This window comes from Polypterus senegalus, chromosome 15 (assembly GCF_016835505.1).
Source record: "Polypterus senegalus isolate Bchr_013 chromosome 15, ASM1683550v1, whole genome shotgun sequence".
Lineage (NCBI taxonomy): Eukaryota > Metazoa > Chordata > Cladistia > Polypteriformes > Polypteridae > Polypterus > Polypterus senegalus.
Window position 1 is genome coordinate 136,582,100 of NC_053168.1, and position 27,614 is coordinate 136,609,713.

A 27,614-nucleotide genomic window follows, 5' to 3' on the forward strand; every position below is an offset into this window, starting at 1 on the left:
TCAAGCACAAGCGTATTCATCACCATTCATTTTTTGTTTTTTTTTTCCCCGAGTTGACCCCTTGACTAGAATTCTGCTTTATCATAGGCGCACTTTCTTCGTGATCAAGTGGTTGTCTCAAAAAGAACTCGGGTTCGAATCCAGTGGCTGAGTGTGGAGTTTGCACCTTCTCTCCGTGTTTTTTTTTTCCTTTCCCAAAAAGCCGGAGCGGACCCTCTTGAACACTTCTCGACTGGGGGGCTCACTTATCCCAACTGCCTGCATCCTCTCTCACTTCGTCCCATTCCTGCCCCTTTTCTCCTTTCCTTCCTTTTAAACCTCCATGCCTTCATTCTTTTCTTTTTCTTTGTTCTCCCCTAGCACCTCACTTCCCTTTTTGGCAGGTGCGGCGTTCATGGTGCTGGCACTAATGAGGGAACAGGTCAATCCCACAGTCACATGCTCACATGAACACTGGATCAGCCACCCCCACATCCGCCACGCTACCTACACCCCACCCAGAAACGTGAGTGTATTATATCTTTATTTAAAATGCACGTGCCGTAGTCCCGCTATATCACAGACCTGTAGGGCCAGGATATGAACTCATGACTCAGATTGGATCATAGGCTTTAACCAGTGGGCCACCATATGATAGTGGCGACGGCAGCCATTTTTGTGTGAGTTCACTCACCACACATGAGCTGTTAGGTGGCAAAGTGGTGAAAGACTGTTAGACAATTAGAGACAGGGGATAATTAGGGCGCCAGATTGACTAGTCCATGGTGGGCAATTTAGCCAGGACATCGGGATACCCCCTGCTCTTTATGAAGGATGCCCAGAGATGTTTAAACACCACAGAGAGTCAGGACCTCAGTTTTACATGTCATCAGAAGGACGGTGCCATTTTTACAGAATAAGTGTCCCCAGTCACTGCACTCCACGGGGTAAGTGCCCCCTGCTGGCTTCGCCAACACCTCTTCCAGCAGCAACCCAAGCACTTTTCTCACTACTCAAAGCACTTAATATAGTGAGTGGGGAGCCAGTTCAACCACCATGATGCGACGGCAGCCATTTTTATGCCAGTACACTCACCACACATGAACTGTAAGGTGGTAAAAGGGTGAGAAAATGAGAGAGAGTGATAGCCAATTAGAAACAGGGTGCAGAATGGACTAGTCCATGGTGGGCAATTTAGCCGGAACATTGGGATGCCCAGAGATGTTTAAAGACCATAGAGAGTCAGGACCTCAGTTTTAAGTCCATTGGCAGCATTGGTGCTGGCCGGGCCTGAGCAGGCTTAGCTTCAGGTGGAAGACCTCTTGGCTGCTGGGCACAGTTTAGTCAGGCACACTGGCACTTGTGTTCATTTATTTGTTTTAGAAGCAGTTAACTGAACACTCATATCATCCATTGTAGACCCAGAGTGGTTAGGAGCATTGCCGATCCCACCGCATGACAAACCAACTCAGGATCCCAGATTAGGACCCGAGTCCAGGTGACACGTGACAACTCAGAACCACACCAGTTTAAATGAAATGGAACCAGTGTGAGGTTTTTTTATGGTGGCTGGAGTGCCAATTCTGCCACCAACCCCCAGGATTTTCCCTGCAGGTTGGAGGGCTGCAGATTAATGTCATACCCAGGACGGAGCAATTGCAGGTTAAGGATCTTGCTCAAGGGCCCAACGGAGCAGTAGAGTCACTGTTGGCGTTTATGGGATTCGAACCGTCAACCTTCTGATTACCAGTGCAGATCCCTACCATCAGAGCCACCACTCTGCCTGACCCAGGAGTGTGTGTACAACTGCAGTTTGAACCCAGTGGCATGGAGCTGGCAGGGTGGCAGTGCTGAACCAATCATCATCCACACATTTGTTTTCAGAAGCGAGTCCTCTCTTGGAAGCCCACCTGAAGGAAACACTGGATGAGACGTCAGCCCGGCCCAACAACATTCACATATCCATCCTTCATTCTCTTAGTCAATACAGGGGTCATGGGCACCAGATCCCCTCCCGGCAGCATCAGGCATAAGGCAGGAAATATCGACCCCCTGGATGGCATGCCCCTCGGTTTATACCTGCCATAAATGAAGTGGTGTGTACTCGACTCGGGCGCCAAAGCTGATGAGCATACGAGATGCAAGTGCTTGCTGCCCCTTCGACGTGTTGTTTTGCAACAAATATTTTCTATTAATAGAATACTCCTTTTCAACAAAAACAAGACAAAGGGGTTTGTGGTTTGCACTTGAAGCACAAGCAGCTCTCTCTTGAGATGGCTCGCGTATATTTAACAGCAGCATCAGTTAGCTATAAATAGTCTGCACTGTCTTGTGTGTCTTTTTTGTGATCTAACAGTCGCCACATCCTGTTTCAGTGGCTCGCTGCATTTCTTAGGGAGTGAAGCGCCGGCAGGTACGGGCAAAGCTCTGCCTCAAAGTGACTGGTGGCTCGGCTTTGCTGTTTTTTCTGTCTTTTTTTTTTCCTTTTATTGTGTCAGTGGAAAACATGAACTTGAAAATGGAAAGTATTAGTAGATAAAAATAAAACCCTGCGGTTAGAGGTAGGTGTCAACACACAAAGTAATAAACTGGCAGAGGTGCCTGGAGTTACAAGCAAGAGTCTCTTTAGGTAAAAATAGGCATTCATTTATTTATTTATTTTAAAGTCTGCCTTTCAGCAAGATGCTGTTGTTCAGTGCGGTACAAAGCATTGTTTTGGGAAAATGTAAACTGATTTGAAATAAATAAATAAAGGCTTAAACACACCAAGCCGCCTTTTAAACGGCAGGCAGACAACAGAAAAGCAGGTTGAAAGTGTCCTTCAAATGCAATGGTGGAAGAGAAATGGGCAAGGCAGTTGGCACTTTGTAGAGCTCGAGAGGTGGCATTGTATTTGAGTGCCCCCTCACGGCTCCAAGACACGCGGGTTCAAATGCACCTTCTCTGTGGAGTTGGAATATTCGTCCTTGGCTCTATTAGGTTTGATTCTCTAGATACTCAAGTTTTCTTCACATATCTCAATGAAACATAGATAGGAAAGGCACTATATAAATGATAGATAGATAGATAGATAGATAGATAGATAGATAGATAGATAGATAGATAGACATTTTAGTATATTAGGCAGGATAGATAGATAGATAGATAGATAGATAGATAGATAGATAGATAGATAGATAGACATTTTAGTATATTAGGCAGGATAGATAGATAGATAGATAGATAGATATTTTAGTATAGTAGACAAGACAGATGACAGATTCTGTCTACCAGCTTATGAAGTTCCCATTGTTGTCATTTCCACCTTTCATTTGAAAATAAATATATGTAATATAGACATCTGAAAATGCAAAAAGGACTACAAATCTATCCATCTGTCTGACTATCTGCCGTATAACTCCTTTCATTTTCATCTGTCTATTATATAGTGTCGTTTGTAAAACAAGACAACACAGATGAGCCGCTGTAGACTGTGACGTTAGACTATTTCATAGAAAGATCACTTAATTGAGAAAAGAAAATGACAAACAGACCATGTGGTGTTAATAGCGACTTCCTGGGTCTGGATGTAGCGGATCCAAGGCTGCAATGCCATTTCTCCTGGACGCAGGTTCAATACTGAACCCCTACGTCTGGTCTGCGTCACTCCTAAATGTCAGCTGTGCAGAAAGGCTAGGGCTTCTGGTGCAGTGACAGCAATGACGCCACGTCTCCTTCTGTTTTTTTTTTCTCTTTTCTAATAAAGTAAAATTAGAAAGGCTGTCAACACTGGGGTTCCTGACCCTGTCATTCCTACCTGATTAGGACACCCAAAGACACTCTCTGGGCACACATCTATCTATCTATCTTGCCTACTATAAAAAAATTAGTATCTATCTATCTATCTATCTATCTATCTATCTATCTATCTATCTATCTATCTATCTATCTATCTATCTATCTATCTGTCACTCTTTCATGGTCATCTATCTGTATTTTAGTGTCTTTCATATCTATAATTCTAGTCCATTAGGGATTTTGCCTACAAATTACTATCGTATTCCATGCAGATCAGTGCAGGAGACAGAAGGTTCCATAATAAGGATGGACGGTTGTAGGTTTTGTTTTCTTTTTCTTATCTAATTTCTTCTGTTAATATGTCTTTATATTTATGTGACTTTAGTTCCCATGTGTTTAACCGATGAGTCTAATTTCTGTTTCCCTCTTCCCTGTTGCCCTGAGGCGTGAGTCACTTATTTCCAATGAACGGAGTGAGTTTTTGACTTTACCCTTTTCATATTGTAATTGTAACTCATTCTGAGCATTCTGAGCCTGCACTCAGTGACAGTTGAAGTCCAAGAATAAACTGATTTGAATAACTGAATTCAATTTAATAGAACAGTAAGTAAATATTGTATCTTTTCATCCATCCATCCATTATCCAACCCGCTATATCCTAACACAGTGTCACGGGAGTCTACTGGAGCGAATCCCAGCCAACACAGGGTGCAAGGCAGGAAACAAACCCCAGGCATTTCATTTATCTAATAAAACCCCCTGGAGGCAACACCCTAGCACTTGGTCAGCCTGTACATCTCACATCAGAACCCAGCTGGGGTAACAGTAGGCCTGGCGTGTTGTCACTTTGACCCTAACCAATACAAGAAAATGAAATAAGTAGAAAGAAATAAGTCAGTACATGGTAAAGGAGCTTGAGAACAAAGCATTCAACCTCATAGGGGTCTGAAAAACATCCATCCCACCCTGGCACTTGTGGCACAGCCACCTCTAGTAGGCAGGTGAGCTAAAGAGCCAGGAGAATGGCGCTCGGTTCTGCATGTTCTCGTTGTCTGAGCCTGCCAGGCATGACTGACCCACTGGCCTCGCCTCTCGAGAATCAGAAGAGCAGGACCGGTCCCGTAATCTGCGCCAACCCCGGTGACAGGAAAAAGGAAACCTGCAGCACCAGGCTCAAGAAGCGCAGCGCAGCTTCTCCGTGTGACTTCTCCCCAATTTAGGTCATCGAGTAAAGGATCTGTGAATGCAGCCATCGCCTCAGCCGTGACATTTTCATTTATCAGCGTGGACATCAAGGAAAATAGACGTGCTGCTGTTTTGTTTAGCTTCGGTTGGCTCCTGCCATGTCCAGCCATTTCCTCGTCGACTGCCAAGAATCACAACTGATAAACGGCTCTTGTTTGAAGTGTGGGAAAATGAAGGGGTTGACATTTTGCAGGAGGAAGAGAAAAGAGCGGCATCTCTAAGGAAAACAGGCACAAAGGTTCTCACTGCCAGATAGTATGAGATAATCCTTCCTGCGTCCTTTGGATTAGGGGTACCAAGTATGGAGGCACTGGAGGAGATAAGAAATACTTCCTCAAACACTCAGGCTGATGTAATGGTCACTCCGTGGAGTAGCCGGACTGAAGGAGTACGCCATGGAAGCCTTGCATACAGGGGATTAATTGGGAGTAATTGGGCTCCTTCGCTTTCTGCACACTTTATTGTGTTGTAGATTTAATTTTAAATGGATAAATTAAGGGTTAGGGGTAGGGTTAGGATTAGGGTTAGGGCTCAATAACCCATCCTGACAAAGAGAAAACATGATCAAAAACTGAAATCTCTCATTCATACAAGTCTTCAGACCCTTAATTCGGGAGTTTGTTGAAGCCCCTTTGACAGCAGTTCAATCTTTGAGTCTTCTTGTCTCAATAAGCCTTGCCCACCTGAATTTGGGCAGTGTATCCCATGATAGATTCTCTCCAGCTCCATTAGAATGGATGGGGAGTGTCTGTCAACTGCCATCTTCAGGTCTTTCCACACACAGGGTTTTGTTCTAGGCTAGGGTTGGGCCACTCATGGACACTCAGAGACTTGTCCCAAAGAAACCCCAGCGTTGTCTTAGCTGTAGGCTTGGTTCCCACTCATGTGCCGAAAGGTGAACTCTCACCCCAGCCTGAGGTTTTCCTCAAAGAACTCTGTGGATTTGGCTGCATTCATCCTTTCCTCAGTTCTTATCACTCTTCCTGTCCCTGCACCCCTATAACATGATGCTGCCCATCTTCCTTCTTCACAGTAGAGATGGCATTTGGCAGGGGACGAACAGTGCCTGAGGTTTGACAGACATTGTGCTTGGAGTTCAATTTTTGCAAATCTTTTTCCTTATGCTCTTTGTGTCCTCTTACTTCCGTTAAGCAAACACCAAACTGGAGACTTCTTAAATGCCGGAGAGCTGCTGAGATGGTCATCCTTGCAACAGGTTTTCCCATTTCAGCAGAGGCTATATGAAGATCTGTTAGATAACCGGTGGGTTCTCAATCATCTCCCCGATGAAAACCCTTCTTGCACAGTTATTCAGTTTGGCTCAATGGTCAACTCTTTGAAGGGTCCTGAAACCTCCAAGCTTCTTCCACTTCACAATTATCGAAGTCACCATTTTCTTCAGAACCCTCAAAAGTTTTACAAATGGTTTTATGCCGTCACACTCATCTATGACTCACCCCAATTTGACCACAAAGGTCTACGGGAAGAGTTCCTTGGACATCATGGCTTGGTTTAGGCTTAATATTCTTGCCTGAATACACAGGTCCATGCGTGCCTTCCTAAATGATGACCAATCGATTCAATTTACCTCAGGTGGGCTCCAATCAAGTTCTAGAAACATGTCAAATAGGATGGACCTGACCACAATATGTAATGCCCCAGCAAAGGGTTTGAACACTTCTAGGAACTGGATGAAATCAGTTTTTGAGTTTTAATGAATTTGCAAGCCTTTCTGCAAAAAAATTCCTTCACTTTATCGTTATGGGCTATCAAATGTAAATTGCTGGTCCACGTAAAATGAAATGTACAACAAAATAAAGTGAGCAGAAAGTGAAGGGGACTGAATGCGTTTTGGATCCACTGTAGATTCACAAGTCGCCTGATGCGGATCTATTCATTTTGGTGTTGAGACACTGAGTCAAATAGGACTTGACCTGAGATGCCTAAATGAGATGACATGCAGATCAGCAGAGTCAATTCACAGGTTGAGGGTGATGAGGGCAGCAGCAGGCACAAGGCATAGACGGGGTGCCAGTCCATCACAGGGCTCACAGTGAACCACCACCACCTCTGTGGGATGTGGTAGGAAAGCCGGAGAAAGTGGTGAACAACTTGCACAGGTAGGCAAAATCCACATAGACACCTCGGGCTGAGACTTTAAATTAGCAAGTGTACGACTTCAATAACTAAAAGATAGTTTACTATTTCTACATTTGTATCATAGTGGAACCCTTCTTAACACTGCTCACATTATGTGTGTAGTGAATCAGCTAATATCTAAAAGTATTGTAACGAATCGTAAGATAGACAGACACACACCGAGTAGCATTTAGACCTAACATTTATGTAGCAACAACTCCCTCGGGGATGCCTAACATCTCCAGTTGTACTTTTCTACTGTCAAGAGTTGCTACTGTGGAAAAAATGAAATTATTATTTGAAGAAAGCAACTTATCCTCTGCTAGGACAAGTTTGATAAAACGTCTTTGAGTCACAAAACCAGGCAGGAGGAAACTCATCCATTGCGTCCTTTATTTACTCTTATAGCAAATGCTGAAGAGGGAGCATTCATCACAGCAGTCTGTTACAAAACGGTCAAAGAAATAAGGGCAGGGGTCTATTTTTATAAACAACTGAATTTACATAATAGTGCTGAGTAATGTATACACATCACCTGACATTTACTCGGCTTACACCCCCAGATAACTTAGTAAATAAAAGTCTATTTTATCATAATCTTGTTCTTCTTGTATCGTTTAGGTTTAGATATTATCCTTGAAATTCCCGTGTCCGTGACTATTGTTCAGTCTTGTTCTTTTAATCATCTCTTAATACATTTTGTATATGACATCCACCTTCTCCTAGTATATCTTTACCATTTCAGTAGTTCTCTTCATGACATTTGCAAACAAATGCGTATGCAGTATTTACTGCAAGCCAAAATACTTTACTGTTACCTCCAATTTATTCTTTCACATAACAACAGTAAGTCTCCTACTTACAAATCTTCAAGTTACAAACTTTTAAAGAATGCAAACGTTCATGTCCAATAAATGAAAAATTATTTAAATAAGTGAAAAAATTAAAAATTGAAGCATAACTTCAAATTTCAGGGCAGCTTGGAAGTTAATTTGCGAGTCTGGCACTAGGCGGAGTGCAAAACCAGCGCTATTACTGCTTACATTCTCAGTCCTGTACGTGCATCCACTACTAGTGGTTGAGCTTTTGGCTGTATCTCTGAGTTAACACATTCTATTTCAAACCCAAGATGTCCGCAATTAAGAGTGTTCAACAAGAACACGGGGACACAGTTGGAAACTCGTTAAGGGTAAGTTCTTCTTCACTCGGAGAACCATATTAACATGCCATACAAAACCAAGTAGTGTGGTGGAGCACAAGTGCAATGGGGAGCTTCGGTAAGCAAGTCTATGGTACCGAGATCAGCTGATGGAAAACAATGGGAATTAAAATTAACTTTCAGTTGGTTTTTGTTAAAATGCACTAGAAATCTATAACGAGGCCTGTGTTTCTTTCGATGAGACTCAGCCGTTTCTCTCTTTTCACATCCTCGTATATTGTAACAGGTTACACTGCTCATAATTAATGTTGAGTTTCTTCCAATCTGACTCGGCAGTTTCTTTTCACGACTGACTTTGTAACGGCTTACGCTGCTCATAATTAATGTTGTGTTTCTTTCGATGTGAATCAGCAGTTTCTTTCCACAACCTCATATTTTGTAACAGTTTACGTTGCTCAATATTAATGTTGTGGTTCTTCCAGTCTGACTCAGCATTTTCCTTCTTTTCACAGTGACAGAATTTGTAACGTGTTACGCTGCTCATAATTCATGTTGTGCTTCTTTTGATGTGGCTCACTAGTTTCTTTCTTTTCATGACGACACTTTGTATCGGGTTACGCTGCTCATAATTAATGTTGCGTTTCTTTCGATGTGACTCGGCAGTTTCTTTCTTTTCACAATCTCTTATTTAGTAACGGTTTACGTTGCTCAATATTAATGTTGTGTTTCTTCCAATCTGACTCAGCAGTTTCTTTCTTTACACAATGCAAGTCTTTTTGATGGGTTACGCTGCTCATAATTAATGTTGCGTTTCTTTCAATGTTACTCGGCGGTTTCTTTCCAAGACAACAGACTTTGTAACGTGTTACACTGCTCATAAATAATGTTGTGTTTCTTCTGATGTGACTCAGCAGTTTCTTTCTTTACGCAATGCAAGTCTTCTTGACGGGTTACGCTGATCACAATTCATGTTGTGCTTCTTTCAATGTGACTCACCAGTTTCTTTCTTTTCACAACGACAGACTTTGTAACGGGTTACGCTGCTCATGATTAATGTTGTGGTTCTTCCAGTCTGACTCAGCAGTTTCTTTCTTTTCACAGTGACAGAATTTGTAACGTGTTACGCTGCTCATAATTCATGTTGTGTTTCTTTCGATGTGACTCAGCAGTTTCTTTCTTTTCACAATGCAAGTCTTCTTGACGGGTTACGCTGCTCACAATTCATGTTGTGCTTCTTTCAATGTGACTCACCAGTTTCTTTTCACAACGACAGACTTTGTAACGGGTTACGCTGCTCATGATTAATGTTGTGTGTCTTTCGATGTGACTCGGCGGTTTCTTTCTTTTCACAACCTCATATTTTGTAACAGTTTACGTTGCTCAATATTAATGTCGTGGTTCTTCCAGTCTGACTCAGCAGTTTCTTTCTTTTCACAGTGACAGAATTTGTAACGTTTTATGCTGCTCATAATTAATGTTGTGTTTCTTCTGATGTAACTCAGCGGTTTCTTTCCACGACGACAGACTCTGTAACAGGTTACGCTGCTCATGATTAATGTTGTGTGTCTTTCGATGCAACTCAGCGGTTTCTTTCTTTTCACAACCTCATATTTTGTAACAGTTTACATTGCTCAATATTAATGTTGTGGTTCTTACAGTCTGACTCTGCAGTTTCCTTCTTTTCACAGTGACAGAATTTGTAACGTGTTATGCTGCTCATAATTAATGTTCTATTTCTTCTGATGTGACTTGGCGGTTTCTTTTCACAACGACAGACTTTGTAACGGGTTACACTGTTCACAACTAATGTTGTGTTTCTTCTGATGTGACTCAGCAGTTTCTTTCTTTTCACATCCTCGTATTTTGTAACAGTTTACGTTGCTCAATATTAATGTTGTGCTTCTTCCAATCTGACTCAGCTGTTTCTTTCTTTACTCAATGCAAGTTTTTTTGATGGGTTACGCTGCTCATAATTAATGTTACGTTTCTTTCGATGTGATTCTGCGATTTATTTCCCCGACGACAGACTTTGTAATGTGTTACGCTGCTCATAATTAATGTTGTGTTTCTTCTGATGTGACTCAGCAGTTTCTTTCTTTTCACAATCTCATATTTTGTGATGGCTTACGCTGCTCATAATTAATGTTGTGTTTCTTTTTTTCTCTCTCTCAACAGTAAATGAAATCATAAGGAACGATCTTTCAAGCACCTCCATTCACAGCCATGCATAAAGTTTCAAGCTATCCTAGGAATTGCTGAAATCATCCTGGAAAAGGATAAAAAAAAAAAGAAATCTCCAAAGCACAGTGACTTATTAAAACACATGAAATATGCAACCAAGGAAAACAATCATACACGTGTAACTGCAGGAATCGTATGTAATCTCATTTAAATGACTAACTGATCTTCCAGCCTTGTTGAATGTCTTAAGAAAAAAAGCCTTACCTCTGTCAGCAACAGTACACAAAGAACCTGATGGCCTTAAACAAAGACACGGACTAACTCCTTGATAGGATTATTTTTATTGTTGTTGTTTTGTTGGCTTTTTTTTAATAAAAATCAATTTACGAAAAAAAAAAAAGGATTGGACTTCACAGCCAATAAGGAGATTGGACTTCAACGCCAGCCAATTAGGAGACTGCACCTGTTCCGACCCGTCTGTGGCACAGTTTGATTAAACGTCTGATAGTTGGTGGACGTGCCTTAAAGTTTTCTTATATTGTACAAACAAAGACAAGATGCATGTAAGAGACATTGAACGTGAGGACACTCATTTTTTTTTTCTTTATAAGAAATTATGTTTACAAGTAAATCAAAAAAGAAATCGATAAATGACATTTACGCTTGTGCTGTGCTTTATTTTATTTTATTTTTTACTATAAATGTAAATGTTCTTGGTATAAGGTTTGCTGTTATTGTATTCCAGGCCTTCATCCAAATTTTACGAAGCTTCTCTCTTAGGCGAGAAGTTTTGCTGCAGAAACTGTAAAGTCAATTCACTGCCAAAAGGAGTTTATTGTTAGAGTGCCTTTTTACGGCTCTCCTTGTCATGCTTCCTGCGATCGATCAGTTGTCACTGATCATCTCCATAAAACGTGATATTGACGTACAGTGCACTCATTTTTACAGAAGGCTACGTGACAAATACTTCTGCTTAAGTGCAGAACTCAATCCGCCACAGTGCCTGTCGAAGTGTTGTACAGATGTCGTTTCAGAACGACGAGACAAACGCACGACCATCTTATTCATTGAGGCGAGTTAGACCCAAGTTTAAACAGCACAAATCTGAGACTTTAACACAAAGCACATTTAACTGCGTAAAGTGTGATCTGAAATATTTATGTGCATATCATCAACAAACCGTTAGACTCGTTAGTAATATTTTATGAATCTCATACTTTTGATACTAAATTATTTAAGCAGTCTGATCATTTGTCAGATCTTCACAACATCCTAAGATGAAGTAGTGTTCGTGACATCTTTATTATTTCCTTCTCATCTCTGAATGGAAAATATATATATATACATATAAACCATGTTATGTCATTTTATTTATTTGGCAGCAGCCTTTAACCGAGATGGCAATACTATACAAGTGTTCCTTTATATTTTATTTTTTTACAGCAGGAGATCAACCTGGTTAGGCTACCTACAAAAATATTATAAAATATATTCTCACAGACAGCCGTAGAATCATCGACCACATAAATAAGTTGTGTGGTAAGAAGTAGGACTTGAGGGATGTTCGAAAGTCAACTCAGTGTGTTTAGGGAAATTAATCTGACGGGACTGACGAGCTTTGTTGACCTGAAAGACCTGTTCTCGTAAAAAACTGTTGAGAATGTGTAATGTTCAGGACCACATTTCGACATTTCGCACTTTGTAATTGTAGACAGTATCAACAAATCGATTATGAAAAACTTGTTTGAAATATATCACAAATCTCATAGTTTTGATATGAAATTATTGAAGTAGTCTGATCATTTGTCATATTTTCACAACCATCGGCTTCACAACATCTTTATTTTATCCTTCACTTCATCGAGGTGAGTTAGACCCATATTGAAATAGCACAAATCTGAGACTTTTACATAAGATGCATTTAACCGCGTGAATGGTAATCTGAAATATTTCAACAAATCGATTTACGTTAAACTCGTTAGTAATATTTTGTGAATCTCGTACTTTTGATACTAAATTATTTAAGCAGTCGAATCGTTTGTCAAATCTTCACAATATCTGTAGCAGATGAAGTAGTGGTCACAACGCCTTTCCTTCACATCCCTAATTGGGAAAAGCAAATTCTAAGACTGTTATGCCATGTTGCGTCTTCACTATATTTATTTGGCAGCTGCGTTTAACTGAGATGCTAATACTACACAAGAGTTTCTTTATATTTTTTTACCGATGGAGATCGGGCTGGTTTGGTAACTTGCACAAACGTTAGAAAGTGTATATTCGCACCGACAGCCATAGATTCATGGAACAGATAAACAAGTCGCGTGGTCGACAGCTGGACTTTAGGAGTCTCCGAAAATCATCTTGATGTTTCAGGAAATTAATCCGATGGGATTGACAAGCTTATTTGGCTCACGTGGCCTGTTCTCATAATGTTCTAATGCTCGAGACCACTTTTCGCACTTTGCAATGCAAGATTTACGAAAAACTCATTTGTAATATATCACAGTTCTCGTAGTTTTGCTATGAAATTATTTAAGCAGTCTAATCATTTGTCAGATCTTCACAATATCTTAAGCGGACAAAATAGTGTTCATGACAACTTTATTGCATCTCTGACTTCACTGAATTGGAATAACAAACTTTAAGACTGTTATGCCATTTTACCTTATTATATTAATTCAGCAGCTGCCTTTAATCAAAATGGTTATGCTATACAAGAGTTTCTGTATATTTTTTTACTGAGAACAGAAAAACAAGTTGTGTGGTCGACAGTTGGACTTTAGGAATTTTCGAAAGTCAACTCAATGTTTGGAGAAATTATGCTGATAGGATTGACGAGCTTTGTTGGGCCGAATGGCCTGTTCTTGTCAAATCTATTGTGAAGTTCTAATGTTAAGGACGATAATTTCACATTTCGCACTTTTTGGAACTGTAGACAGCATCAACAAATCGATTACGGAAAACTTATCTATAATATCATACGAATCTAGTAGTTTTGATAATAAATTATTTAAATAGAATAACAGTTTGTAAAACGTTACCAATATTTTAGACTGATTATTTCATCTGTATCATAACATTTTAAATGAGAATCGCACTCTTACAGTGTCTATGTTCAATAAGGCAGACGACAACAAGCGGCCTAATGTGTTTTGTGTGAGAATCTCGCAGATCTCGCAAACAAGTTACCAGGCACCCACTTATCTGTATACAACAGCCTGACAGGACTCTATCTAGTTTTGACACTTGAGTGTCTTTTTTGACTAATGTTTACCCTTTCCTTGCCCGTCAATTTCATTTCTAGGCAGAACAGATGGCTAAAATTTCAACCCGATTTTAACAACCAAAAATGATCTCAAAACATCTGTGAAAAAATCTCAGATTACTCGTGTCGCATAATCCAAATGTCAGTTATCCAGCTGTATGCTCAGAAAACTCCTAACACCATCCATCCATCCATTATCCAACCTGCTATATACCCTAACTACAGGGTCACGGGGGGTCTGCTGGAGCCAATCCCAGCCAACACAGGGCGCAAGGCAGGAAACAAACCCCGGGCAGGGCGCCAGCCCACCACAGGCTAAATTAACCATTTCTGTAAAATCTTCTCATGGGTGACAAAAAAATATGCGTGTTGTGGATGTTGTGAACATATGAGTGGGTAACCGACATGTGGATTATGCAAAGTAATTCGAGATTTTTTTTTAAGGGATGTTTCGATGTTGCTTGCTTTATTGTTAAAAATCTGGAAGCCCGTTGTATCTGGAATTTTGTTATCTCTGTTCTGGATGAAAACATGTAGTTAAAAGTTTTTATTCTCAGCCATCAGTACCTATAGTGTGAGGTGAGTAATGCATCCCTTTTTGGATGGAGTATTCCTTAAAAAGTTAAACGCTGTAGTCTACGAGTCTACTGAGTGCTGAATTTTACATAACGTTTTTTCCAATATGAGCTCGATCTCGACACTGATTTTAGGAAATGGTCGCTTATTTCGCTGTAAATGGCAAACCGAACAGTCGACTGATAAATGTATTATGGAGAAGTCTTGAAATCTTTACAAAGTGGCGCTTCCTTTGAGTACGACTTTTCGCTAACACCAGAAAGCCACTCCACCCATAAATGTACTCAGTTTTTTTGCGGTTTGACATTAAAACTTTAAAATCCTGACAATCCAAAAAAAAAAAAATCTTTCATCAACACCACACATATTTTGAATTACATTTTCATGAAACCAAATTGCAACTGCTTGTAAATATAGCACTTTCGTTCATTTTATTTCTTACTTTTGTGAAGTTAATCCAAATCTCGGACAATCTTTCTTGGCTTACTCCAAGATCTAGCAATAGCAGCTCAGTTGATACCAAAGCCTTGAGAACTTCCACCTGCTAGTCACAGTCCTTCACCATGACGTAATATTTTCAGTTTGCGAGTAGGATGGCTAAGAAGCTATGCAAGTGTCTCATAGTGAGAATTCAGTTGCGATTTAAATGACCTTTTAAAATTAACTTGCTAGCAAACCAGTTGATCTTTATATGTTTAATGGAGTTCAGAATAAAATGCTTCATTCGATACTAAGTAGCATTTCTATATAGTAGATGTGTATCATTTTAGGGCATGTCGATCCTATGCATTATATTATAAATTTAGATTCATATATACAGTGAACAGCATATTGTATGCAAATAAACAGTTAACATTTTTACGTGTGTAGAGTAGTTTGTAGCATGGTTTCATTTGTATATAGATATCGATGAATATAAATTATTGTGCCTTAGCCGGTCGATCGTGTTCTGTGCTAGACCTGGTTACATTATTACTGAGTCACGTCGGTTTGGTTTTATTTTTTTCAGGCTTCTGATGCTAAGGCACATGGTGAAATGTATTTCCTTCTAAATATAATGTATTTATGGGAATTTAAAGAAATGATGTTTTCTGTATTCACAATGTCTTACTTGTGATGCCATATTGGTAATATTTGCACATTACTGTGAACTCTAAAATGAAATATGGCTTCTAATCCTGGGGATGTATGTATAGGAGTTATCCAGATGACCCGTATCTGTCTATGTAAATTGTTTTATTGTACTGATAGTTCTCAGATCTGTAAGCCTAACTTTTGCATGTATGTTTCTTTTATAAAGGGCTGACTTTTTCTGTGCATGCGGTCAGATTTTTTTTTTTTTCTATTAACAAAAGTTACCTCATTAAAGGAACCTTTCATGAGGTGATGAACTGACTTTACTGTGTGGTATGCAGCAGTTCACATGGACAGGCGGAAACGTCTAAAAAAAAAAAAAAATAAGACCCATAATTTGATCAAGCCAGTCTCTTTCTCCCTCTCTCTCGTTTTGGTCAAGGACAGCCATACGTCAAGTCTGGGTTTCTCCCAGAATTCTGTCAAAAACTGATCCAAAGCTTGTGTTTCTCCCCAAGTTCTCTGAAAATTGATCCAAAGTTCAGGTTTTTCCCAGAACCCTAAATGAATTACTTCAATATATGGGTTTCCCCCCAAAATGCTACAAAAAATGGATTCAAAGTTCGAATTTCTACCAGAGCTCGATGAAACGTTGCTTTAAAGTTTGGGTTTCTTACAAAAAGTCTATGAAAAATCAACCCTGTGTTTGTCCAAGTTCCCTGCGAAAAACTGATCCTAAGTTCGTGTTTCTTCCAGAACTCTAAAAATAATTGTATCAAAATGTGGTGTCCCCAAAAATGCTAAGAAAAATTGATTCAAAGTTCGAGTTTCTGCCAGAACTGTAAGAAACGTTTATTGAAAGTCCAAGTTTCTCCCAGAATTCTTTGAAAAATTAATCCAGTTTGTGTTTTTCCCTGAACTCTGTGACAAATTGATCCAATGTTTAGGATCCTCCCAGAATTCTATGAAAAATTGAATTCAATGTTTCAAAGTTTCTCTTGGAACTCTATGAAAAGTTGCTCAAAGGTCCGAGTTTCTCAAAGAATTGTATAGATTTGATCCACAGTTCAAGTTTCTCCCAGAATACTGCGACAAATTCCTCCAAAAGTGTGGGTTTCTCCCTGAATTCTGTGAAAAATTCATCCAGAGTTCAGGTTTCTCCCAGATTCTATGAAAAATTGCATCAAAATCCAGGTTTCTCCCAAAATGCTACAAAAAAATGGATTTAAAGTTTGAATTTCTCCCAGAACTTTATGAAATGTTTCTTGACCGTCTGGGTTTCCCTCAGAATTCGAGAAAAATGGATCCAAAGTTCAGGTTTCTCGCAGAACTCTATTTAAAGTTGGACTCAAAATTAGCATTTCTCCCAGAATTCTCTTTTCTGATTGCTGGTTGAAGATGTAAGTGTAGCTCAATTTTCCTTCGACTACTGTCCTTGACCGTTGGTCATGTCATCATGATCATGTAGAAAGCACGGTCAAAGAATAGGTGAAAGGTTGCTCATACGACACATCATAGCAAACAAGAATGAATGGATTAAACATTTACAATATCGCATTTAGGACAGTGTTCGAAAAAACGTCCATTGCCATTATGCGTCTAAGCAACGGTAACGGGCAATCTGCTATTTTATAATATAAACTGATCGTTGTGGAGCTACGTAGATCTATAATCTGACTTATCACGTAAGTGTACCATTCTGAGAAATGTGATACATGCATTGAATGTCCGTTGTGCCAGCAACCATCAAGAACTCGGGAATTCTGGATAAAATGCAAACCCATTCTAATATTTAATATAATAATTCCTCTTCATTCTGATGATCGACAAACTTTATTTACCTTCCCCAGATACACGTAAAATATTCTCAAGACATACCAAGACTTTTTCTCAGTCCTGCTTCGTCTCTAATTTCATCCTCTTTCTAGAATGGCCTTCATTTGTGTTTGTCGTTTGTCTTTTGCTCGTCTTGCTTTGGTGTCCATGAAGTGTTCAATATATTACCTGGAAAAGTTTACTGCATCTGAATGTAAAAGGGGGGGTAGCACTATTAATGCCGGCCGAGCCTGTCACTTCCTGGCTGGCTGAAAGGCGCAAGGAGCACGCTCACATTCCAAAGGGCGATTCCCTTCGGCGGTCACCTCTTTAGCAGGCTGTTTAACGTGGTGGACGTGTATTTACATTTACCTTCAGGTCATTTGAAGACAAACGTGGAAGTAACATTTGCTTGGGCGTTTTTCGTTTCTCCGTTGTGTTTATCTCTTCAATGCTAAAATAAAGAGTCGTCCCGCTCTACTCCAGAGTACAAAATATTTTCTGTTGCATTATTTAATTGTTAAATTTGGTTTACTTGGCTTGTATATTGTAAGTTTGCAAGTCTCTATATATTTTTTGTTTGACTTTTTGATATATGTATAATAAAAAAGCACAATTTAAAACTGGAATTATTGGTGTATGGAGTTTATTATTTCTTAACTAAAATAGTCAATATTCATAAAATGGGATGATGTGGTCCCCAGGGTGCACTGCAGCTCCTCAAACACCTGACACACAGGCTTGAACACAAGTCTGCTACTGAACAAAGAGGATTTTATTGTGGGAAACTTTTACAGTTAAGCATTTCTCACCCCACAACCATGACTCTGTTTCTCTGTCACTTCTCCTCCACTTCTCTCACAAGCTTTGTCCTCCTCCTCCTGCTCTTCTTGAAAAACAGGAAACACTTCTGGTGCCCCGAGACTGTAGTCTGGGAGTACTTCCGGATGAGGCAGGAACCCAACAAAGCAGGGCTCGCTAGTCCCCTCAGCACCCCCTGGTGTCCCCTACGGAACCCAACAGGACTGTGCCAATGAACTCCAGTTTCTAACCTGCCCTGTGGGAATCCGTGCTGGTACCGTAACCCAGGAGGGCTACAACTTAGCGTTCTGAAGGAGACAATGTCCTGCGCAAATTGTCTTCGCCAGTCCTTCCGTGCCATATTATGTCCTGACCAGGTTAGGAGTAGTAGAACTCTGGCCGAGATGCCGGTCCTCATGTATTGTCCCTCACAGATGGATATGAAAAAAGCTTCAAGTACTATGATGTGAATTAAAGAACTCATGTCAGCTCACTACCAAGAGATGGAAGTACGTTCAACACTCTTCATCCAAAGTCCTATATGTATGACTTGTGGTGGACAAGAATTGTAGGGTTAGGGTTAACTCATCCCTCTCAGTACAAGAATCAGCCTTGTCACTTTTCTCTGGATTTTCTCTTGTGCCCAGGATGCATTTACCATCTACCATCAGAACAATCTCGATATGCACCCAGGGGTCTGCTCAATGAAACAATCTAAACAGGGCGACCACACCAACGCATCTCATATATAAATGTCTACACGTGGAAGTGTGTGTGTGTTTGTCTGTCTGGCCCGGAAGTGAGAGGTGGAGTCGGGGTAAGGGCTCCACCTCCGAGGAAACAGAAATTCACTTGACAGCTAATAACACAAGCGAGGCGAGCACATCAGCAAAATGAAACCTCAGAAGAAAGAGTCACTCGCTTAGCTGTTAATACAGAATCGAGGCCAGCATGTCGGCAAAACAAAACCTCAGAAGAAAGAGAAACTTGCTTAGGCACTAACTAATACAGAAGCGAGGTGAGCACATCAGCAAAACGAAACCTCAGAAGAAAGACAAACTCGCTTAGTCACTAATACAGAAGCGAGGTGAGCACATCGCCAAAACGGTATCCCTTTAACTTTTCCCCCGCCGCTAATACACAAGCAAGGCGAGCACGTCAGTAAAACGAAACCTCAGAAGAAAGAGTCACTCGCATAGCCGCTAATACAGAAGCGAGCCGAGCACACAGTAAAACAAAACCTCATAAGTGTCACTCACTTAGCCACTAATACAGAATCGAGTCCAGCACGTCGCAAAACGAAACCTCCAAAGAAAGAGTCACTTGCTTAGCCGCTAATACAGAAGCAAGGCGAGCACGTCAGTAAAACGAAACCTCAGAAGAAAGAGTCACTCACTTAGCCACTAACTAATACAGAATCGAGGCCAGCGTTTTGGTAAAACGAAACCTCCAAAGAAAGAGTCACTTGCTTAGCCGCTAATACAGAACCGAGGCGAGCACATCGCCAAAACGGTATCCCTTTAACTTTTCCCCCGCCGCTAATACACAAGCAAGGCGAGCACGTCAGCAAAACGAAACCTCAGAAGAAAGAGTCACTTGCTTAGCCGCTAATATAGAAGCGAGGTTAGCACATCGGCAAAATGAAACCTCAGAGGAGAGAGAAACTCGCTTAGTCGCTAATACAGAAGCGTGGCGAGCACATCGGCAAAATGAAACCTCCAAAGAAAGAGTCACTTGCTTAGCTGCTAATACACAAGCGAGGCGAGCACATCGGCAATACAGTATCTCTTTAACTTTTCCCCGCGCAGTTAATACACAAGCAAGGCGAGCACGTCAGTAAAACGAAACCTCAGAAGAAAGAGTCACTCGCTTAGCCGCTAATACAGAATTGAGGCCAGCACATCGGCAAAATGAAACCTCAGAGGAGAGAGAAGCTCGCTTAGCCACTAACTAATATAGAAGTGAGGTGAGCGCATCGCCAGTATGGTATCCCTTTAACTTTTCCCCCCGCCGCTAATACACAAGCAAGGCGAGCACGTCAGTAAAAGGAAACCTCTGAAGAAAGACAGTCGCTTAGCTGCTAATGCACAAGCGATGTAAAGAAGAAAACCCCCCGAGGAAGACAGGACAAGTTCAATCAATTAGATTTGTATTCAGTCACAGATGAGTACCTGGATTCTACGTTGCAAGGCAGAAGAGCAAAGTTACAATTTTTTGATTGGCTTTTTATATTTTCTTCTTCCTCCCTCTTCTCCTTGCTTAATCAAAAAGCATAATATGGTTTACTTAAACATTTTATTTCATTACACTAATGAGCCATCTGTTCTTTTCTTTTTGCCTGTCAGATAGACCCTAAAGAAGGTAAGGTCATCTTTCCTGTGTCAAATAGACAGGTTCCTAAAGAAACTGAAAATTGTCCTCGGTCAGGTTACTGCACCCTGTCTTATGACAGACGCCTGTAATGAATAACCTGCCGTTAGAGCAAAACCGCTTTGTCAGCTTTTAACCCTTATTAGCTTGCAAGCAGTTAATTTTTTTCTTTCTCAGATGCGTCGGCAAAACGAATCCTCCTAGGAGAGAGACGCCCAGAGTTGTTCTTTTCAATCACCCGACATCTCTACATTTCAATTTTTGTTCTGGTGATTTCAGTAGTTTCTACGACCCCGGGCTTTATACAGCACGGGCTTACACAGCTAGTGATGAAATAATCGAGTATCGGAGAATGGAAATGACCAAGGGGGGCACCCATACCTCCCACCCGATAAAAAGCTCGAGAAAAGTTTGAGAAATGACACGCTGCATTTATTGACCCAGCGCCCATGAGTCGGCCTGTTAAAAGCAGGATCTACTCTCGTTTTAAGGAGCAGAGTCCTCCAGGGGTCTCAGGGGGTCTTAATCTGACCTTATCTGCCACTGCTACGCCCTTTGGAATTGAAAATGTTAAGTTGCGCTTTTCGTGTGTCGTCACAGTGATGTGATGGCCTGGCACACCATTCACCTTCGGTTCCTGCCTTGTACCAGGATGCGGTTGGGATATTCTTCTACACACATGTGGTTCAGAAAGCGTTTTGTTAAGACTATAACATTTATTTGTTTGAAATATTGTGAGTTAGATAACCTCAGTGATATTCAAGCTTACCGGAGCAGCAAAAGGAGGAATCCATGGCCGTATTTTCTGACAGAAGCAGACTATGCTAGGGGATTTCTCAGTAACAGAAGCAGACTGATCTAAGGTTGAGGTGGTCCATCCTTGCCAACTTTACATTTTATTTCTGAAACAAAGAGGGAATTTAAAAAGTCTAACAAATCTTGGATTTGAGAAGCTGGGGTTTGTGAAGGCTACACTTAAAAAAAAAAAAAGAAAGATTAATTTGCATAGTCAGTTTCCAAATTCGTCCTTTCGTTTTTTTGGCACACTGATTGAACATGTGTTACTGATCAGGAGCCTTTGGAAGGAGATCCTCCTGGAGAATAGGGATTGTTCATGCATCAGGAGTTGGATGGCGATGTGTAAATTAAAGTCTCAGGCCGTCTTAAAAAGTTTCCAAGCCAGCATACCATGGGAATCCCTGCAAAAATTCTTCTTCACAAGTGGCACTTAGAAATGTAAAATTCTCAAAAATATCACTTCATTTAAGTTATGTATTTGTCATTAATGCTTAACCGTTTTAATGCCGGTAAAATAAAGTATTACGTTGAGTCCTTGCTACCAGGATACGTTTTGGCAGCACTGAATAAGTCAAAAAGACTGATACATAAATCTGTTATCCCATTTTCAGAATCTCCATGTGGTATCCTTTCAAAAATATGTTTATAAATTACTTTATTCCTTAAGGCTCTGTTTCTGTTTTCCACCAAAAACCCAACAACATGTGCGCTACATTATTAATAAGTGGACTGATGTCTACCAGAGTTGCTTCCTACTTCACACTTCGATCCTAATGTTGTAGAGCCACAGACAAGAATGGGAGGAGCCAGGAGAAAACCTGAAGGTAGAAGGGGAGGGACTGGGGGCGGAGCCATAGGGCAATCTTGATATGTGCAAAGAGCAAAACAGGACAAACCATTGAGGGGCGAAGATTGGGTAGTGATGTCCTGCTTAGTCGGGAGGACAACAGCATTGAGGAAGAAGCGGCCACCTTCGACTTGACACTTTCTCCAATATTTCTGTTCTCCGCCTTTCAAAGAACCACAAATGTGCCCTCAGTTGTGATTGTTCACCATGGAAGGTGCACCGATGTTGCTGATGCACAACTTCTGTTATTTTTTTCAAATTCATCTTTCCACACAGACATAGATAGATAGATAGATAGATAGATAGATAGATAGATAGATAGATAGAGAAAGGCACTATATGATAGATAGATAGATAGATAGATAGATAGATAGATGATAGGATAGATAGATAGATAGATAGATAGATAGATAGATAGATAGATAGATAGATAGATAGATAGATAGATAGATAGATAGATAGATAGATAGATACTTTATTAATCCCAAGGGGAAATTCACAGCAGCAGCATACTGATAAAGAACAATATTAAATTAAAGAGTGATAACAATGCAGGTATAACAGACAATAACTTTATATAATGTTAGCATTTACTCCCCCGGGTGGAACTGAAGAGTGGCATAGTGTGGAGTCTCCTCAGTCTCTCACTGGAGCAGGACGGTGACAGCAGTCTGTCGCTGAAGCTGCTCCTCTGTCTGGAGATGATCCTGTTCAGTAGATGCAGTGGATTCTCCATGATTGACAGGAGTCTGCTCAGCACCCGTTGCTCTGCCACGGATGTCAAACTGTCCAACTCCGTGCCTACAATAGAGCCTGCCTTCCTCACCAGTTTGTCCAGGCATGAGGCGTCCCTCTTCTTTATGCTGCCTCCCCAGCACACCACCTCGTAGAAAAGGGCGCTCGCTACAACCGTCTGGTAGAACATCTGCAGCATCTTATTACAGATGTTGAAAGACGCCAGCCTTCTAAGGAAGTATAGTCGGCTCTGTCCTCTCTTACACAGAGCATCAGTATTGGCAGTCCAGTCCAGTTTATTATCCAGCCGCACTCCCAGGTATTTATAGGTCAGTCACCTCTGATGATCACGGGGTCCATGAGGGGCCTGGGCCTACTAAAATCCACCACCAGTTCCTTGGTTTTGCTGGTGTTCAGGTGTAGATGGTTTGAGTCGCACCATTTAACAAAGTCCTTGATTAGGTTCCTATACTCCTCCTCCTGCCCACTCCTGATGCAGTCCACCATATCAGTGTCGCCAGCGAACTTTTGCACGTGGCAGGACTATGAGTCGTATTGGTAGTCAGATGTATGTTGGCTGAACAGGACCAGAGAAAGTACAGTGCCCTGCGGCGCTCCTGTGTTGCTGACCACAATGTCAGACCTGCAGTAACCCGAGACGCACATACTGAGGTCTGTCTGTAAGATAGTCCACGATCCATGCCACCAGGTCGATAGATAGATGTGGATTTGATCTTGGACTCCTAACCATTTTACATTTTCTCTTGTGATCTTTTTACAATATCAGAATATTCACTGAAGTGTAAAAAAAAAAACTGTATGGCCATGCAATTCATCTCTCACCTCTGATATCTCAAATAATAATAATTCTTTACATTTATATATTGCATTTCTCACTACTCATAGTGAGTTGGGGAGCCACTTCAACCACCACCAATGTGTAGCATCCACCGGTATGATGCGATGGCAGCCATTTTTGCGCCAGTACGCTCACCACACATGAGCTGTTAAGCGATGAGAGAGACAGGGGATGATTAGGGGCCTACAATGACCAGACCATAGAGGGCAGTTTAGCCAGAATATCGGGACACACCCTGCTCTTTATGAAGGATACCCATTATGACCATCTCATTCGAAGTTACAGCACAGGGTCCCCATCAATGCACTGGGAAATTGGAATCCATGTTCAGACCACAGGGTAAGCGCCCCCTGCTGGCCTCACCAACACTTCTTCCAGCTGCAACCCAAGCTTTTCTTGAATGGTTTCCCTTCCAAGTACTGGCCTGACCCGAACATACTTAGCTTCAGGTGGAAGGTCATGTGGTATGGCTGTCTGACAGTGCTGGAGTAGCTTCCTTATGACCCCCAAATGGAAAAAAGCAGATGTAGAACGGAGCATAATACATTGTGAATTGAAAATGGACAAAGTAAAATGAAGGTTGGGCTCATGAAGGATGGTTCATTGAATTTGAATAACTAAAGGAAAGTGAAAATAAGCACCAGTGTTATGTAAGAAGGTTCTTAGAGGTGTGCAGCTCCATATTTCTCTGAAGCTGGTCTGAAAGCAAATGGCGACTTGCAGTGGAGGCTTCAATTATATACAGTCCAGACCAAAAGGGGTGTGGCTACAGAGGTGCAGGAAGTGACCTCATCGGTGTTTCTCCATTCTAGGGCGTCACTCTCTTCCTTCGCTGCCCAAGTTCTCGTGTCTGACATGTCTATAGAAATTAACTTCATCTGCATTAATACAGAGGCATGCGACGCCAGCTCAGATTAAGACTTGTGGGTAGACTGGCATGACCATTAATTCCAGTTTCAAGGTATCATGACTAATGTCTCTGAGTACATGTGCTCCTGGAACCTTTTAACTCAAAACCCTCTAAAAAAAAAATAATAAAGCTGGATTTCTTGGAAGTGGTCTTTGGTGTCTAAAAATGAAACTCCTCATGACACAGACTAAAAACTGTCCAAGCTGATGAGCGTATCCTGAAGGAATGTGAGCTTTGGTGTAAAAGGTTGCTTGTTAAAGTGCTTCTCAAAGTCTGGGCTGATCACTGTTATTGCGATCACTCGCAGCACGGGCATCGCAGCATCTCTGTCCCAAAAAATGTCCGTTAACATTTTTGAATCAACTGCTTCCGTTACCTGGCAACAGGGATCAAACAGTTGAGCCGAGAACCAGCTGACTCAACACAAGAGCCGTGACTCGATGGGGTGGCAGGTCTTCTCAGGGCACACATCCACATTCACTTATACCAATCCCGTTTTCAGTCGCCAGTTAACCCAGTGGGCACCTGCTGGAATGTGGCAGGAAACCAGAATAAGGTGAAAGAAATGTGATATAAAGGGCAACATGGGCTGGCTGGCATCCCAGGTGGGATGTATGGTTCCTTACCTGACCAGGAGACCCTTCTAATGGAAGGGTGTGGGTGGGTGGACATCCTGACCTGACTGATTAGTTGTACCTTTCCTGGTCGAGAGGCTGTTAGAATAGATGAACGAGGTTGGGGGGAGACTGCATCCCAGGACCATTTGCTTGCACAGTACACTAGGTGGCGACACCACTTTGGCATGCGTCCTGTTTGGGCACCTGCAGAGCTGCATGGAAGTTGTAGTTTTGGTGGGCAGCCCTGTTGGGGTCCTCAGGGGAGCTTCTGGAGGCAGACTCTCTTATCATCGGGAGGTTCCACCTGACCTAGAGGGGTCAAAAAGTAGTCTTTGTGACTTTCTGGTTCTCTCGGGGGCTCCGTTCTGCTGGCAGGATTGAGAAGCTTCTCTCTGGGGGCAGCTGGACTGTTAAGGGCTCTGGCTGGAAGGGGCAGAGTCATTTGCCCTCACTGAGCGTCTTCTCACCACCGTAGGTGAAAAAAAGAGATGGCAGTGTTAGTGACAGCGTCCCCTTTTGGCCTGGGGTGGTATTGCTTAAATCAGATAAACCTGAAAAGTGACCCTTTATCGAGGAATACTTTGGACCAAATTAAACTAATAAATGTGCAAATAAATAAAACCTGCATGAAAGATCAGCACAAATAAATAAATGTGTCACAAAATATGCTTTTGTTGCTTATTTATTTATTTTATTTTGTCCATAATATTCCCTCTAGCACATCGTGAAATACGGCTTGAAATAAAACGGTCACTCGTCAAAGTGGAGCGCATACCGTGTTTTGATTGGTGAATCGTCTTCCTCCAATTGCTCATGGCTAATTCAACATGTCATGTTCGGGAAATGGAGGTTAATGAGATATCACAGAAATTAATTAGAAAAATGCTTACTATCTGCCGAAGAAATGGATCTGCCGAAGAAATCATGTACTTCAGAAAGAAACCCAAAGATTTATCAGGAGAAATGACAGTGTTGGCAACCCTTTTAGACAACGATATCGATTAATCTATTTGTGAAAATGTCGAAGAACTGATGCAGTGGACTAAGCCACACACCCGTTCAAGTGACAAAGAGGCCCATCCTTTGACATTCAAGCTGAGTCAGTAGAACAGTTTCTTTTACGGGGTTTAAAAGTACGATACATTACAGATCTACATGGTGTATCAGAGATGACGATCACAAGCCTGCAATGTGAGATACGGTGAGCTGCACCGGCTGGGCCCGTCATCACCCCGAAAGCTGACAGTAGACGTCACGTAGTATATGTCTATATGTATATGAAGATTCTAAATTTTGCAAGGCTTTGGAAAATAAGTTTGCTATGAAAACACAAGCGGATAATGTGATGTGCGCCCACCGACGGGTATGAGATTTGGGATTTTTATCTCTCTCTCTCTCTGTGCAAACGAGACACAGCGGACCCCAGTGGGCCCATATGTCTACGTAGTATATGTCTACCAAATTTCAGGTCAATCGGTCAAACGGTTTGCAAGCTACAGGCGATTTAAAATCCTGGACAGACAAACGGACAGCCACGGTAGCATATTATACAGTGGAACCTCGGGTTACGAACGACTCGGACCACTTACAAATCGGGTTACGACCAAAAAGTCTGCCAAACTTTCACATCTGTTCACGACCATACACTCGGGTGACGAACAAGCCAGTTTTCCTTCCGGTTTGCATGCGCCGATGTTTTCCGCACGTGTTCAGTCTCTCCCTGTGCAGCGAGTGAGAGAGAGAGAGAGAGAGAGAGAGAGCAAGAAAGAGAGAGAGAGCGCAAGCAAGCGATCGAGCGAGAGAGAGAGAGAGAGAGGGAGAGAGAGAGAGCGCAAGCAAGTGATCGAGCGAGAGAGAGAGAGAGAGAGAGAGCAAGAAAGAGAGAGAGCGCAAGCAAGCGAGAGCGAGAGAGAGAGCAAGAAAGAGAGAGAGAGCGCAAGCAAGCGATCGAGTGAGAGAGAGAGAGAGCAAGAAAGAGAGAGAGAGCGCAAGCAAGCGACGAGAGAGAGAGAGAGAGAGAGAGAGAAGAAGAGAGAGAGAGGAAGCAAGCGATCGAGCGAGAGAGAGAGAGCAAGAAAGAGAGAGAGAGCGCAAGCAAGCGATTGAGCGAGAGAGAGAGCAAGAAAGAGAGAGAGAGCGCAAGCAAGCGATCGAGCGAGAGAGAGAGAGAGAGCAAGAAAGAGAGAGAGAGCGCAAGCAAGCGATCGAGCGAGAGAGAGAGCAAGAAAGAGAGAGCGCAAGCAAGCGATCGAGCGAGGCTTTGGAAAATAAGTTTGCTATGAAAACACAAGCGGATAATGTGATGTGCGCCCACCGACGGGTATGAGATTTGGGATTTTTATCTCTCTCTCTCTCTCTGTGCAAACGAGACACAGCGGACCCCAGTGGGCCCATTCCCATAATATAGGAAGTAACTGCAGCTTCAAATAACGCAGCACCTGAAAGTCTCAGTTGACACAGAAAACAA

The 27,614-nt window shown here is 41.7% G+C and overlaps 1 protein-coding gene across 5 annotated transcripts in view; it reads left to right on the forward strand.

Moving 5' to 3' along the window:
* The window catches only part of nfatc1 (nuclear factor of activated T cells 1), a 251,234-nt gene extending 235,310 nt beyond the window's left edge, over nucleotides 1–15,924 (forward strand). For all 5 annotated transcript variants that reach the window (XM_039737220.1, XM_039737224.1, XM_039737221.1 and 2 more), the window contains one exon: nucleotides 10,475–15,924. In XM_039737220.1, coding sequence (XP_039593154.1) covers nucleotides 10,475–10,530 — 56 coding nt within the window. In that variant the 3' untranslated portion in view covers nucleotides 10,531–15,924. The remainder of the gene's footprint in view (nucleotides 1–10,474) is intronic.
* The last annotated feature ends 11,690 nt before the right edge of the window (nucleotides 15,925–27,614 follow it).